We start from the raw sequence: 15,640 nt of genomic DNA, 5'->3' as shown, positions 1-15,640 counted from the left end.
CAACAAGTAGCCACCAGACCATGAACTCCTCTGTACACCTACGTATCCTAGAGTTAAATGTGAGGCCATCTGTCTAACAGTGAAAGGTTGGCTGAAATTGGATCATTCAGCAGTACAATGACCCCAAGCAAAGCAGCAAATCTCCCACAGTAAGGCTGAATAAAAAGAACAAAAAAGAAAAGGTGTGCCATTGTGATCTTTTTTTATTTTTATTTATTTATTTAGTTTTTATAATACATATAATGTTTAATGTTTATTAACATTATTGTAATTATAATTAGTAGTAGTAGTAGTAGTACATGTGGCAGTGCCTCACAGTAAGTAGGTTCCTGGTTCGAGTCTTGGTGCTAGGGAGTTCATGTGGGCGTAAGTAGTTGTTTGTTTCTCTGTGTTGATCCTGTGATGGACTGCTCACCTTTCCAGGGTGTACCCTGCTTCTCACCTTGTAGTTGCTGGGATAGGCTCCAGCCCCCCATGAAACTGTATTAGAATACGCGGGTACAGAAAATGGATGGAGCAGCAGCGCTAATAGCAACATCTTTATTTTTTTATATCAACTTAACACTGGTAAATTAAAGATTTGAATATTAATTAATCTGATGCTAATATGTATTATTTATATGTTATTAAATCTCCCAAACCCAAGAGCGGGGACAAATATGGCACTGTGTTCTAGGAAAACAAACTCTCCCCTTTCTACACCCACATCCTCATCTGCTTTGATGGTGTGTTTTTATTTTTTTTTTCCACCATGTTCCTTCAGTGGCTGTTTTCCACTCCAGCAACCCATCCAGCAACAGGGGCTGGTTTCCATTGCCAAATAAGTAAATAAATAAATAAACCAACAGTCCCTATGGCCCAGGTGTTACACCTAGTTCAGCTGTACTTAAGGTGTGAAAAGCCTTTACCTTTATTCAGCTGTAATGTTCCAATTCTAGTTTTACTGCACCATAAACACAAAGCAGGCTTCAAATAACTGCATCATTGTTGTTAGTAATCTGTGGGGATTTAAACATGGGCAAGTAAAGCCACCACAGCAGTGACAATGATTTTGCAGGGAAAGCAAGTAAATGCAGGATGACAAGATGGAGGAATCGACAAACAGAGGCTAAAGATATTTGTCATCATATATCAATATGATGACAAAAAGATGGAACGCCAATCGAAGAATTTGCCATTTGTATGACACACAAAAAAAGATGCATAATATAAAGGTTAATAGTAATGGGGACCATGATGGGAACTTAGAGGTAGGAGATGAAATGGAAATTAAATTTTTAATAAAAGGAGGACAGAAATAAGGACTAATTTTTAGGTGGAGAAGCACACATGATGAGTATGAGAAGCTTAGAGGTGATCGTGCTTTCTCTGTTTTGGTTCCAAAACTATGGAGTGGGCTTCACATGAGAGAGGCTCCCTCAATTGCTGATTTTAAATCTTGTTTAAAAACACACTTTTATTCTTTGGCCTTTAGCCTTGAGTTCATTACTGGTGTTTCTCTTTTGCTGGTTTTAGTTTTCATTTGTTTTTTTTTTTTATTTCTGCTTTAAGAGTGTTCCTGTGTCTGTTTACTTTTTTAAAATTTGTTTTTAATGTTGGTCTAGGGTTTTAATGTTGTTCTATTTTTTTTATCTTATTTTATTTCTATTTTGTTGTACAGTACTTTGGTCAGCCACATCATTGGTTTAAAGTGCTTTATAAATAAAGATGGTATTGTATGGAGTATACAGCAGTTAGATGGAAGTAAAAATAAGCAGGAAGGTACACACCGATATTAAAAACATGATAAATACCTTAGGAAAAGTAATAAAGTATGAACAGTATGCAGAGAGGATGTATGGAAAGAGCCAACCACCATGCAGATGACTCAGCAATGACATTGAGTTGGACAGATAGAGGTCTGCACCTGATGGTATGACATCTACCCAACATCTGGAACAGCTTTCAGTGCATGGCATTTCAATGTCTCCTCTGTTTGTACAAAGAGGTAATGCAAGTTTTTTTTCTTGTCATAATTCCACATGCAGATTTTGCATGTATATTGTTAGCATTTGTGATGTCACAATTCTAGATTCTGTTGTCAAAGAAAAAGTCACAATTTTGCACTTCTCATTACTATACATTAATTAATTTCACAACACAATAAATGTGTTAAAAATAGGTCTTTAGGCTTTATTTATTTCTATTTTTATTCCAGTTTAACAAATTCATATAGTAATTGGTAAAATAACCAAGATGTCTCATTACAACTAAATCCTCTCTTTAAACAACAAATAAATCCTACATATTAACTCTGGATTTCTCTCAGAGGAAACAGATGGAAAAGGCTGTGCCTCATGAGTCCAAGATGAAGCCTTGTTGATGTACACTCCCAGGTTCTTAGCACAGCAACTCCTCTCCACCAGAGTTCAATTAATCCTTCAGGAGTGTAATTCCTCTGCTATCTCTTCCAATTGTCCACAATCATCTCTGTGGTTTTATCAATGACCAGCAGGATGTTGTTGTCCACCAGTTTCTCCACCTCCCCTCTATACGTCCATACATTACTGTTGCTAATGCAACCAACCATCACAGTGTCGTACGCAAACTTCACCATGGTGTTGTAGCCCTCCATGGCTACACAGTCATGAGTATATAGAGAGAGACACAGCCCTGTGGGGAGCCGGCACTGAGGATGTGGGTGAGTGCTGTTTGAAAGGCGGTCCAGGATCCAGGCACACAGGGTAGAGTCTAGCCACAAGCTGAGCAGTTTGAGTCAAGTGTGGTGGGGACTATAGAGTTCAAAGCTGAACCTAAGTTAATAGAGCTCATTCTCTACATAGTCACAGGCTTCTGAAGTCACGGTGGTGGATCAACTGTGACTCCACTCTGTCCTTGTATCTCTGCTTAGTGTCCTTCACCACATGTCGCAGTCTGTATTATGTCACTTCAGTGTTTTGGGGATACATACAAATACCCGAATAAAACCCCTGCTTTGTATTTTCTAAAATCTACTTTATGCTTTTGAATCTTGCAAGTGCAACAAAATTCAATGCAACTTCTTTGATATTATCGAAATATATCTGTGAAATTCCTTGCACAACCATAATGACAAAATAACTCCCTGTATTCAATGGTCCACTCCCCTTATTTAAAGAAAATAAGCCAAAGTCTTCTTTGAGATGTGATTACCAAATACTTAAATTTGGACACAAATTTTACTGAAGAAAAACACTATCTGCAGAGATAATATAAAAAGGCTAACCTAAGAGCTCAGTTTGCTGCAAACCAAGCTCAGACTACCACACCATAAACTGATCAAATTTTTGTTGAGATGTGACCTATGACTAACTTAGATTTGGACACACATTATACTCAAGACGCACAGTATTACTGCTAGTATACGGTTGCTAACCTGAAAGCTCAGTTAGAGCAATGTCAGACGGCTGATAGTGGTCCATCTTTAAGGCACAATCACTTAGGTTTACATTGAGCACTTTTGATCCCAACGAACTTCCAGTCAGAATAATAATGCATCATATAAACATGTCAGCTGATCTGACTGGCCTCGATAAGAAAGAATTTTAAATCCGATCGAGACAGGTGGTCTAAACCTTTTTTACAATCAGATCAGCAGGGAAAAAATATCAACCAGTATCCATAATTTTGATAGTTTTGTGGTTTATGTTGTCTCTACGCATGCTTGAACCACATAGGGGTTACGTGACATAATGAGAATGAGTTTCAGGGAAGACTTAAAAAATGGGGGCAAAACAGAACGGGACTGTTGTGGATACAATGTTTTAGTTAGAAACTGAAAGAGTTCAGAATTATTGAGCATTTCGAAGGTCAAAAGGTTCAAAACTAAAAATAAATAAATAAAACACTTCTTCTGAACTGGTAGGCATTGCACATGTCAAAAGTGTCACAATCATATAAAATCTGTCCATCATGTAAAAACAACTGATCGGATCATTCTCTATATTGTCCATTTAACCATGTCAGTTGGAATCTCCGATCAGATTCATTTTAATCGGTTAGATGAAATATTTGTCCATGTAAACATAATTATTGTAACAAAAGATGTGTTGAATTAGTTGAGGTTGGTAGGCAGCACTGCAGATATGGACCTTGAATAATTTTCACATCCAGCCATCCAATCATAATTTTCCCGTCACGTATTGGCTCCATTGTTGCTTCATTTCTCTGCATTTTAAGTTCACAGAGGTTTATGAAATTTTCGTTATATGAACTAATAAATAAAATGAATTATTACCTATGTTTATAATGCATTTAATACTGGAGAATTCAAGTGCTGCACCAATTACGATTTTTGAAAGACATACGGAAAATTAGGTTTTTCTAACTTATGAGTTTGCAGAAAACAAAAAGCATAGCAATAGCTTTGATTTCTAATAAATGCAAATGCAATGTGAAGATAAAAATGATGGAAATGGATGTTTTTACTCAAGATAGATAACGTTTTTTGTTGCTGTTGTTTTTTTTTTTTTATTTTACTCCAAACTTTTCAAGTCACAAATTAAGTTTTCAATATTCCAGTGAAATTACAAGCTAAACTTAAATTGAAATGACTATCTTTTAATTAATACACTAAACATCTAGATGTTAAAACAGCGGTAAGCTGACACAAAGTTAGTTTATAGGAGCTGTTTGGCTCTTAAAAGAACAGCAGCCAAGTTTCTCAAGTCACCCAAAACTGTAAAGTTGTTTGATGTAAATTTGAAGCAGCAAACTTTTTAAGATACAGAATTGACATAGAAACAGACAGAATTTTCTTTTGGGTTCAATTCTGTTAACAGAATAATTTTGACTGAAGCACCTGTACATTTCTGGCTGTTCTTTTGAAGGTTTGTTTTCACTGCAGCTAATGTTCAGTTTGATCTACAATGTTGGCATGTTTCCCTAAGAAGAAGTTTATTTTTGTTGAACTCATTTCAAATTTATAATTTGTTTCTTTAGATCTTCTCTTGGCAGGTTGAATGTTATGATTAATTTCAACTAGCAGTTTCCTAAGGGTCTTTTTGTCTTTTGCTTATCATTTTCAGCTGCTCCTTATGCTACTTGAAATCATCATTTTGTTGCCAGCTAGGCTGTTTTTGCAACAAGTGCAAAACTGTCCTATTTTAGCACTGATTAATAAAAAAAAAAAAAATTAAAAAAAAAAGTCGACAGGGAGGTGTCAGTGAAGCCCACTTGGCTTGAGCTTGAAATCCCTATTTCACCTCTTACTACAAGCTCCGTGGGTGCTTGTTAACCATTAGTTCTAGCAGTGGAGGCATTATGCATTGCAAAACAGAGACAAGAAGGTTGCTCCTGCAATATTTTCTGCCTGCCTGGGAGACTCAGACCTATTAGCATGGCATTGTGCCATCTGCTGTGTAAGCCACATTAGCTTTGAGGTCAGCGGTAATGGGGCAAGAGTTAAGCCACCATTAATCTTCTTCACTTTGTGTTTAGAAATCAGTTATTCTTAACTGGGTTGATTGTACTTACAGTGAGTTCTGTTGTCACGTGTTATTGTTTGCTTAATTGTTTAGAAAATGATTTTGAATAAATGGATATTCAGTAGTCGACTCTTGGGAATGACTGCTAGAATTTCCAGCAATCTATTTAGCAGCATGAAAATTAAGCTAACACATGTTTAGAAAGTACAGTGTCAAGAAAGCTTTTAAAAACCCATTAGTGATATATTGTGCTATTTTGTTGGCATATCTGGCATATTTTCTCATGTTTCCGGCTATTTAACTTAGAATATTTAGCAATGTGGTACAAGAGGCTCTAGCCAGAAGCAGTGAATACCATTTTCTGGAAATAATAAGACAACCCACTTTCACATATCTGTGACCCATATTGTAGTTCCTTCCATGGTTGAGCAATACTGGGAAACAAATTTCTGTGAAAAGCTTGTCACTAAATAGCTCTGAAAAAGAATATAATCAATTACTGAACAATAAGATCCATCTGCACTGTCAGAAAAAGGGGTACAGTAAGTGTACATTTTTATCCCCTAAGGTGCAATTTGGTCTTATTTATCCACCAAAACTCATAACTCAGCATCAAGATAGCTATGTGTACCTTTGTGAGGGCTTTAAAGGTGCATTTATATTCCCAAGTATTAAATGGTGCTGGTATGGAAAGAAAGAAAGAAAGAAAGTAAGAAAGAAAGAAAGAAAGAAAGAAAGAAAGAAAGAAAGAAAGAAAGAAAGAAAGAAAGAAATGCTATACAGTTGAATCTTAACAAAAAGAAAAATATTCATATATGGAATTGTACTTTTTTATGTGCATGATACAACACATGTTAACATTTTTATTTATTTATTTATTTTTTACTTCTTTCACTTTATCCTCATTTGTTTTGGGGGTAGCTGTAGCTCAGGAGGAAGAACATTCATCTGCGAACCAGAAGGCAGTGTGAGCCCATCTTTCCACAGATTACTTGTTGACCTGTCCTTGGGCAAGACACTGAACGCCACATTACCTAACAGAGATGTAAATGTATCTATGATAGATAAATTATGATCTTTCTTCTGGCCTGTGTGAGAGGCAGACATTTTCCACTTTTAAATTAGGTTACAAGACCAGGGGTATAATGCTGGTCTTTTTAAGGTACAAACTACAAGGATATAAATAAGTACCCACTACTGAATCTACAATAGCAGTAGCTTTGAGGGTACTACCAACCTGACAAGTTTTTGTTGCCCCAAAGTTATAATTCGGGACTTTTTTTCTTAGATTTTTGTAGAAGTTCTCCACACAAAACATGTTGTATTACAAAGCTAGTGCAGTTTGCTGAGTTTTGATGGAATTTTTGGTATTTTAGATTTACAGCCAGTTTAGGAAGTTTATACAGATAAATCACTCATCATGATAGCTGTTCTTCATCCCACTTACACTTAATACTGAGGATTCAACATGTGACAGTTGAATAAAACAGCAATTTAACGTCACGTAGCGCTTTACAAAAAAAACATGATGATTTTGTTTTAGTGGAGCAGTTTCTCCAGCTGTTTTTCTCTAACTTTAGTCTTGAAAGGAGAACAGTATCAGCCAGAAGCCATTAAGCTTCAGTAAGTCTGACAGTAATCCCTTAACTGGTGCCAGAGAGGTCCCTATTGGTAGTGAGAGACCCCACTGTTCTTTGTCTTTGTTTTTATTTCAAAACAGTGTGTGAAAGCCTTAGCTGGGCAACTCTTTAATATTTGAAAGCCAATATATGTTCCTTTGGAACTTGCTACAGAACACTTTCTTTGGGAAGACATAGTGGTTTGTATGGCCTTACCATGCAATTTTACTGCAACAGCCATAGGTGGTGCTTGGGATGATGGTCTACTGTTTATAGGCCTTCTTAGCTGACTTTGGGCAAGAAATTAACAGAAAAAGCTTATTTTTCTTCTTCTCTTTTTAACTACAACTTTAAACTGCATAAAACTTTAAAACTGCAATGTGAGTATTTATTAAACACTGGTCAAAACAAGAAAACTTTCTCTATTCAATCATATATCGTTCCTACATTTACAAAAAGCAGTTTTGAGCCATCCCAAAGTTGTGAATATTCTTAAACACTGGGAGTTTTTGCCCAGTTTGTCACACATGGTGTAACTTGAAAATTCCTTATTGCACAGCTCTAGCTTGACCGGGAGGCTCTGGTCTTATGTGCCAAATCATTGCCATGAACACTTTTTTGATTTTTTTTTTCCCCTCCTGCTGTAGTAATCTGTGTATGTGGCCTGTAGGGCTTTGTCCAATATTTAATCAAGTGAAATGGCCTGAAATAGAACAATCCGGTATCATAGTTCACTGTTCGGGGTATGGAGGCATTCATTTGTCTTGAGACAAAAAGCTGAGTCTAATAGAGACCCTTGCTTTGTCTCAGGCTGCAGTGAGAAAGCTGGAGTTGATTAACACGCACACAAATACGTGTGCCATGCTCACATCTAAGCACAGGCTGCAAGGGTTTCGGTTTACCAGCATGCAGAGCTGCATCAAATACGAATGCTGGAAGAAGGCCAGATGCAATGACAGCCACTGGGAAGAGGAGGCTGCAGTGGTAGGAGACGATTACTGTAATGAATTTCACACGTAATTATATACATGTCCGCACACATATAATTTATTTTTCAGACACATATAGACCTTAGCTGACTCGTACACACCTCGCCACATGCAAGCAGACATTTTTCTCTCTGCAATAAAAGTGTGATGAAACCCACACACACACACACACACACACACAGGAGCCTTGGGCTGAGGGCTTGGCAGAGCAGAGTAGATAGATTAGTGTAATAGTCTCCGCCAAGGCAATCATCTGCCCACTGTAGGGCTTCAAATACTGGCAGCAAGATCCGGCTCAGACACAAAGAAATTAGCCACAATGAATGAGTCAGTTTGGATGAGTTCACAAAGCAAACGGCTCATACTGCTAGAAAAGAATGCAAAAAGAAGAAAAAAAGAAAGCAAAGCAATTTGCATAAAAATGCATTTTGTGAGCTCAGTATGAAGTCAGACACATTGTCAATATCTTGATTGTTCCCTTTATGGTTGAGTTATATATGATGATTGCTCAGTTCACACACTGTCAATGAGAAGTATTGCACAATGGAAGTTTTACTGGCCGTGCAATATAGATTTTTTTATGGATTTTGCTTAGGGAACAGTTTCATTTGGTCTGCGTGACAGGAGTCATGCAGCTAACGGTTTCATGTAGGTAAATGGCTCGGAGTAGAGAATGACAGCTATTCATGCAGATGCCGTCAAAGAAACAAGCAAGCCAACCATCAAGCAAGGTAGATAATTACTGCTATGCTCTTATTATCCAACGCCACATCAACATCTATTGTTACTATTTAAAATCAAAAGTGTCTATCTTCTTTTTAGGAAACACTCTACTGCTATTTTCAGAGGGTTAAGTGTGACATTTTCAACAAAGAAGCTTCTTAGAATTATGACTACAATGGAGGTATTATTGTTATTGTTATTGCTCCTTTGTCATACATCAAATTTAGACAAGCTGCAGCTAAAAACTTTTAAAACAGGTTTCATAACATCACTGGTAAGTTACTCTATAATTGTTGTAAACTGCAGTAAATAAAAACTCTACCACTCAGTTTAACATACTTTTTTTTCATTTATTAAATCGATTAGCTCAGTTTTTAATAACAATTCAACCATTACCATCACTAAAGGTTACAGATACTTTAAAAGTTTAATATTGATATAGGCTATATGTTCCTGCATGAAGATTTTTTTATTTTTCTGTATTTTTAGGCGCTTTGAAATAATTGAGATAGTTATATGTATGATAAATATTTTCCATGTGGTTTACAAAGACAAAATCAACAGTACTGGATGATCAAAATAGGCTCAGACCCTTAAAGGTCAACACACTGAATTTATTCATTTTATTTTTACAGTGCTTAACTTGAACATTATTACAGTCTATGTATGTTGTGTGTATGTATTTGTATCTATTTAATTCATTTATTGATTTCACTCATGTTTTACTGTACCTTAATAGAAGGTCATTTTATTATGCTTGGTTTGTTTAAATTTCACTTTTTAGCAGCGTTGCTTTAAAATGTGCTTTATAAAGATTTTTGGTATTGACACAAGTCAGTCATCATCAGACTATCACTGAGAGTAAAAGCAGGTACAGAAATGATGCTAAAAGCTAATCAGCCCAGCATAGCGAAGTGGTACAAACTATAACCGTAGTAACAATATCAATAATTTGTTTTGTTTTGGATAACCACTTTTAAGTGATACAGTTAAATGTATATTTACAAAGATTATATTAATTTACCACCTCAGAAATTCAATGAAATAAAGATTAAAGCAGAATCATGGAGCACATTTACCAGACCAACAAAATCTGATAACTGTTAGTAATCTAATAATTGAAATAATCAGAGCCGATGCGCTTCAGAAATACACTAATTAATAATTTAGTTGATGGAAGTCTTTCTGTCTATTTTGTCTAAATCTTATCATGATTAGTAGATTAAAGTATTTGGTTAGAATTAATTTTTTTTGTCCATCAAATATTTATAAATTTTTCTTATTTTCTGTGGTGTATATCCAAAGAATTTGAATATTTAAAAGTTGCTAAATAGAAATCAAGCCAACCAAAGACAAATAGTTTTTCTCTGTATGCATGTGTTCTAAGCTTATATGTTCTAGTTACTTTCATTCCTATCATTAGTCTCCACCACCCTCTACTTCATATGTCCCAAATCAGATATGATCCTCTTTTCTTCATACATGTGTCTTTTCGCATCGTCTCCCCATTGTATGGATGAACACATCACAAGAGGAACAGGGTATCGCTCATGGCCATCTAGCTTTCTTTTCTGTCCTTCTAGCATCCTATTAGTATTCATGGGGTCATACACCTGCTATCACAAACACACATGACAGGCTTGCACTGTTGTATGACCAATGGCTCGGTAATGACCTACTATGACATTTATACCAGCGCTCTTAATACTAACCATTAAACCCTCACTCATCTTTTAACCTTCGCTTGGCTCAAACTCTAAACCAGATGCTTTAACCAGGCAAAAGTAGCCTTCTGCTCCTCTCAGCACACATCAGACTAAGAGCCATGAACTAGCTGTCCTGTTTGGTTTTAATGAGGAATTTGATTAGCATTTTAATGAGGAAATCCCAGAAAGCCGACAAGCCTGTTGAGAGAGACCAAAGGACAAAACCCCAGTCACTGAGACAAGAGTCACAAGTGTGAAGTATAGTGACAAAGTACCTTCATGTCTAAGCAAATGAATGAAATCACCCACTGTTTCCCTTTTTTTAATTGTTAAACTGGACAGAAATTTTAATGGTGCTCAGTGGCATTTCTGTTTTACTCTACAAAAAGATTTTGTTTTAAATACCTTTTGTCAGAACAAAAATCAATCAGCTGTGCATAGGGACAATGACTTTCAGAGATTTTTAATGACAAGTAAAATGAACAAAAACAAAACTCTGGTTTAATTAAATGCTAAAGGAAACACATAGATTTTCTTTCTTTGAGCCAGGATTACATATGAAATTATTGTGCAAACAAAGCAGTGCTGACATTGATCAAAGTTTACAGCTTGACTCATTGGCCCAAAATTTATTTGATGTACTTGTCACAATTTGGTTAACAGTGTTTGCGTGGAATGCGGGATTGTTAGTGACGTTATGGGTACACCATGTTCGCTACATACAGCATAGTCACTGAAAGGGGTCTGTGTCAAGACAGCAACGGGCGGGGGGGTTAAAACATGAAGTGCCAAAATGAAATATTGTCAACATGATGTCTGCTCTTGTAGAGATAGTAGAGACAAATGAGCTTCAGTTAGTGTTAGAGAACTGATTTCAGGGAATTTTCCTTCTTAAACCATCTAAAATCCCTATATTCGCATGCTACAAGGGACAAATTAGTTTAATCATATGAATGTTTTGCTGTGATGAAACATTGTAGAGTGTTTTGAGATTGATTCTCTAAAGGCCTGTTGCATCAGAGAGTAAAACAAGATTCCAGTTAAAGTTTGATTGAATGAATGAATTTGAGCAAATGTGAAACTCTGAAAATTGTATGATGCCAACAAGAAATTTCCTTAACAATGTAATGGAGCAGCTCTGAACATGAAATGTGCAGTATGTAACAAAATTAAAGGTCAATGAGAGAAGAATATGTCTTTAAAAATGTGTTTCTATTGGTATCTAATCACCTAATTAAAATGATATTTTTGAAATATTTTTATTTTCTTAGACTAAGCCATTTCCATTGGCTGCCCGTGGGTCCGCATTAATGGCAGCTGCCATATTTGTGCCACTGTTATTACTACAGTGCCTCTGAATGTCTGTGTGTGTGAAGAAAGAACCCTCTGAGCTTTTAAATTGCAGGACTGGCTTTGTTTGAGGTGCTAGAGCACTGTTTGGGATAAGTAATGCCTTAAAAGTTTAAGGCATTACTTACTTACTTAAAATACAAAAACAGTACATGAGCCCATTGGATTCACTCACAGTGGAAAAAAAAAACATTTATGTCTTAAAGCATTTTGGCTACTGATAACCACTGTCCACTCAGTCTCTACCACTAGATTTTAGTAATTTTTACAGACTGTGCCTTTGGTGCTTCTTGGATGTTTTAACAACAGCTGATGGCTACAGGTTTTTAGTCTTGATTATTCTATAGTTGTGTCTTATTCCAAGGCAAAGCAAGGCAAGGCAGATTTACTTTTTTTGTATAGAGGTATTTCATGTACAAGACAATCTTTAACTGGGGTATTTACCACTAATCCTTCATCTCTAAATAAAAAAAGAACATCTCACTTCTGTAAAAGCAGATGGTAAGGGTCAGGTGGAAGGCTGAGAGAGATTTTCATACTTCTATTCACCATCTTTTCTCGCCTCTCGTTCTACAGAATGATCCCACCATCAAGCAAGAACTTCCTGGTCAACAACCTGGCTGCCGGGACTCAGTACGACCTTTGTGTGCTGGCCATCTACGATGATGTCATTACCTCTCTGACCGCGACACGAGTGGTTGGTTGTGTGCAGTTCAGCACCGAGTCAGAGTACATGAGGTGTCACTTTATGCAGTCTCAGTTCCTCGGCGGAACTATGATCATCATCATTGGAGGGATAATAGTGGCCTCAGTGCTCGTTTTCATCATTATTCTGATGATACGGTACAAGGTGGGTGTCTCTTTCAATCCACTCCAACCAAAAAGGAGAGAATAAAAGAGCAAATTGTTTCATTGAGGCAGAGGATTGACATGGTGGTTAATTAATTACAGAATTGTCAGTGCCCTGGGCATTTTTACCTCTGACTAACCAAAAATAAAAAAAGGAGTAAAAAACATCATTGTTATAATGAGTCAACATTATAATGAGTCAGTGACTCTGATGTGTTTAAGTTGTTCTAAAATAGTGTAAAGTGTAATATTACTAAATCGGAAGCAGTAGAAAGGAAGCACGACACTACTATGACCATTTTGGTCATACTGGAGTACTGGAGTACTAGGTGGCTTCTTCATGTAATGCAAAATTTAACCTGACAGCAGACCCAACCTTATCCTTGGACCATCAGGATGGAAAAAGGACTAAAGCATCTTACATCATATATTCAAAATTGTCTGAGGGGGTGGAGATATTCTTAGCACCTCATGCATCAAAAGAGTTGAATTTGTTTCCATTTTGCCTTGAAATGTATAAAAGTGTAATTGAATAAAATGTTCTTTTTTCCACTTCACACTTGAAAGGATTCCTGTAAAGGCATTTCATTATAGAACAAAAGATCAAAACCTTCCTTCTCCCCATTCTTTCTCCTCAGGTGTGTAACCCTGGTGAGGGTGGCAAAGGTGTTTCTATGTCAATGACCAACGTTCACTCACAGACCAATGGGCAGCAATCACAGGGATGCACCGTGACTCCCAGCGCCTCTAAACATGGATCAATAGGATTAGACGACATGTCGGGAAGCACAAAGAGAAGAAGCGGAGCAGCAGCTGCAGGAGGAGGACGTGGGGGAAAGGATACAATAACTCAGTCATCTGAGTGCTCCCTGCCTGACTGCTCCACAGCAACATCAGTTCTCAGCCAGAGTTGGGGGGCAAGGAGCCCAACAGCTGCAGGTGAGGACCGGGAGAAAGTAGGTGAACAGAGATCTCAAACTGGCATTGTATCGCCCACCTCTGCCACCGGTTCCCTGCACAAGCCAAAGCGGAAGCCTGCTCCTGGTAAGCCTGGCTCAGCTTGCTCAAACACCCCAGCAGTGACAGAGACCCTCCTCTCTACTTCCCCTCCTCGGCCGCCTTCTTCTTCCCCCACTGTTACCTCTGCCCTCCTGCCTTCCTCCACCCCTACAGCTCTGGAGAACCACAACACCAACCGCAACAACTCCACCTCTCTTAACCAAACCCTGCCTCCTTCATTTGCTCCTTCCCCATTTTCCAGCCCTCTCGCAGCTCCTAGCCCAGTACCTTCTGTACGATTCAGAGAGACTCCAATCTTGCGTCGGGCTCCCCGCTCGGCTTCCTCCGCTGCCAAGTATCAGACTCTTCCTGTGGAGGAAGGAGGAAGGAGCAGAGCGAGGAGGAGGTACTCACTCAGTGAAGGAGGTTCAAAGACTCACTTGTCCCATCAGCAAACGGGTGGTGGAGCACAAAAATTGGGGCGCATAATGCGGAACAAAAGGAGCCAATCAATGAGCGGGATGCTGCTCCCGAAAGAAGAGGATGGAGACTCGGACAAAGGACGGTGTGACTCTGACTGGATCTTAGAAAGCACAGTTTAGACTGGAACAAGGCAGCAACCACAAGATAAACTTTGATTTATTCATAATCTTTGTGTGAATGTCTGCGGTGCGTCTGAATTTGTTTATAGGTGTATGGGTGAAGGTTAAGGCCTCTTGTTGGTGTTAAAAACTGTGTGTGTGTGTTGTTACTGTTTAGAATGTACATTTTCATGTTTGGATTTTCTTCATCATGTGTGTGATGGGATGAGTGACTGTTTCTAGATGAAAACGTGAGTGGATTTTTCTTTTACACCCTGTTTTTTTATGATTCTTTTCATGTTTCTCCACAGAGCATTTTTCATTTTGTTGTGTTGTTTTTGTATTCAGTTTACTCTTTTCTTCTACTTGTTGACATTATCCATTCTGCAGTTGGTTCTTCAGCGAGTGGATAACTTGCCTCGTCTTGTAGCGTCCTCGAGTTGTCTTGTTGGTTCCACTTTATAGCACAAAAGAAAAACAAGACAATGGGTTTGCCACATCATTTCCTCATTCACACTCACCTTATCTGAAAACACCACAAAAAGGGAATTAATAAAGGGAAAGTGAAGGAATAAAAAAGAACAATACAAAGAGATGAAAAGCACACCATTCTTAACATTCACATGCTCACAGAGTGTGCATCCATTATGTGGCAAGAGAATAGCAGTCGGTGCCTTCTTTTGCACTAACAGACCCTCACTAACATATTTTAACCGGATGTAGGACTTCGCCACGACTCCACAAACAAGGGATTGGGACAAATGGAATGACCTAAGGAAGAAACAGATTTCACACATAGCCTTTCTTACTTATTGTGGAGAACAGACCTTTTTCTTGACATATAAAGACAGGAAACAACAAACAGATGAAGACTTTAATGGACCTCTTATGAAATCGATATTTTTTAAAGGGAATAAAGAAAAAAAAGAAAAAAAGAAAAAGAACACAATTACCTTGTGAGCTTTTCACTGACATTGGTATACTGATACTGTACCTTGTGTTGGTCACAAGCTCACAGAAACTTCTGTACAGAAAAGACAACATGTACTGTGTTGTTATGTTGTGTAAAATAAAAAGGGATAAAATCAAGACTATGATGAGTGATGTGTGTCTGTGTGTGAACAGTATGACCTTTTGATGTTTATTGTATCTGTTGTACTCCAAATTGAGAACTACATGACTTCATTCAGAAAAACTGCAAATTAGAGCAAATATTCAGAGTTTTCTAATTGGACTTGGAGACGGAGTTTGCAACAAACCTTAAACTGGGTGGCACTTAAAAAAATTAAACAATTCTTTAATTAAAGAATTAAATTTTCAAATTTCCCAGTTTTTCCTGACCTTATTTGTTAGACTGTGAGGGTGCACACACCTTTAACA

The 15,640-nt window shown here is 37.5% G+C and overlaps 1 protein-coding gene across 5 annotated transcripts in view; it reads left to right on the top strand.

The window, feature by feature from the left end:
• lrfn5a (leucine rich repeat and fibronectin type III domain containing 5a) overlaps positions 1 to 15,333 on the top strand; it is a 114,380-nt gene extending 99,047 nt beyond the window's left edge. For all 5 annotated transcript variants that reach the window (XM_041971703.1, XM_041971701.1, XM_041971700.1 and 2 more), the window contains 2 exons: positions 12,408 to 12,681; positions 13,319 to 15,333. In XM_041971703.1, the coding sequence (XP_041827637.1) occupies positions 12,408 to 12,681; positions 13,319 to 14,281 (1,237 nt within the window). In that variant the 3' untranslated portion in view covers positions 14,282 to 15,333. The remainder of the gene's footprint in view (positions 1 to 12,407; positions 12,682 to 13,318) is intronic.
• Positions 15,334 to 15,640: the final 307 nt, after the last annotated feature.

The sequence above is a fragment of the Melanotaenia boesemani genome, chromosome 20 (genome assembly GCF_017639745.1).
Source record: "Melanotaenia boesemani isolate fMelBoe1 chromosome 20, fMelBoe1.pri, whole genome shotgun sequence".
In the NCBI taxonomy this organism is placed as follows: Eukaryota; Metazoa; Chordata; class Actinopteri; order Atheriniformes; family Melanotaeniidae; genus Melanotaenia; species Melanotaenia boesemani.
Note: the sequence above shows the minus strand (reverse complement) of the source record. Positions and strands in the feature narration are given on the sequence as shown.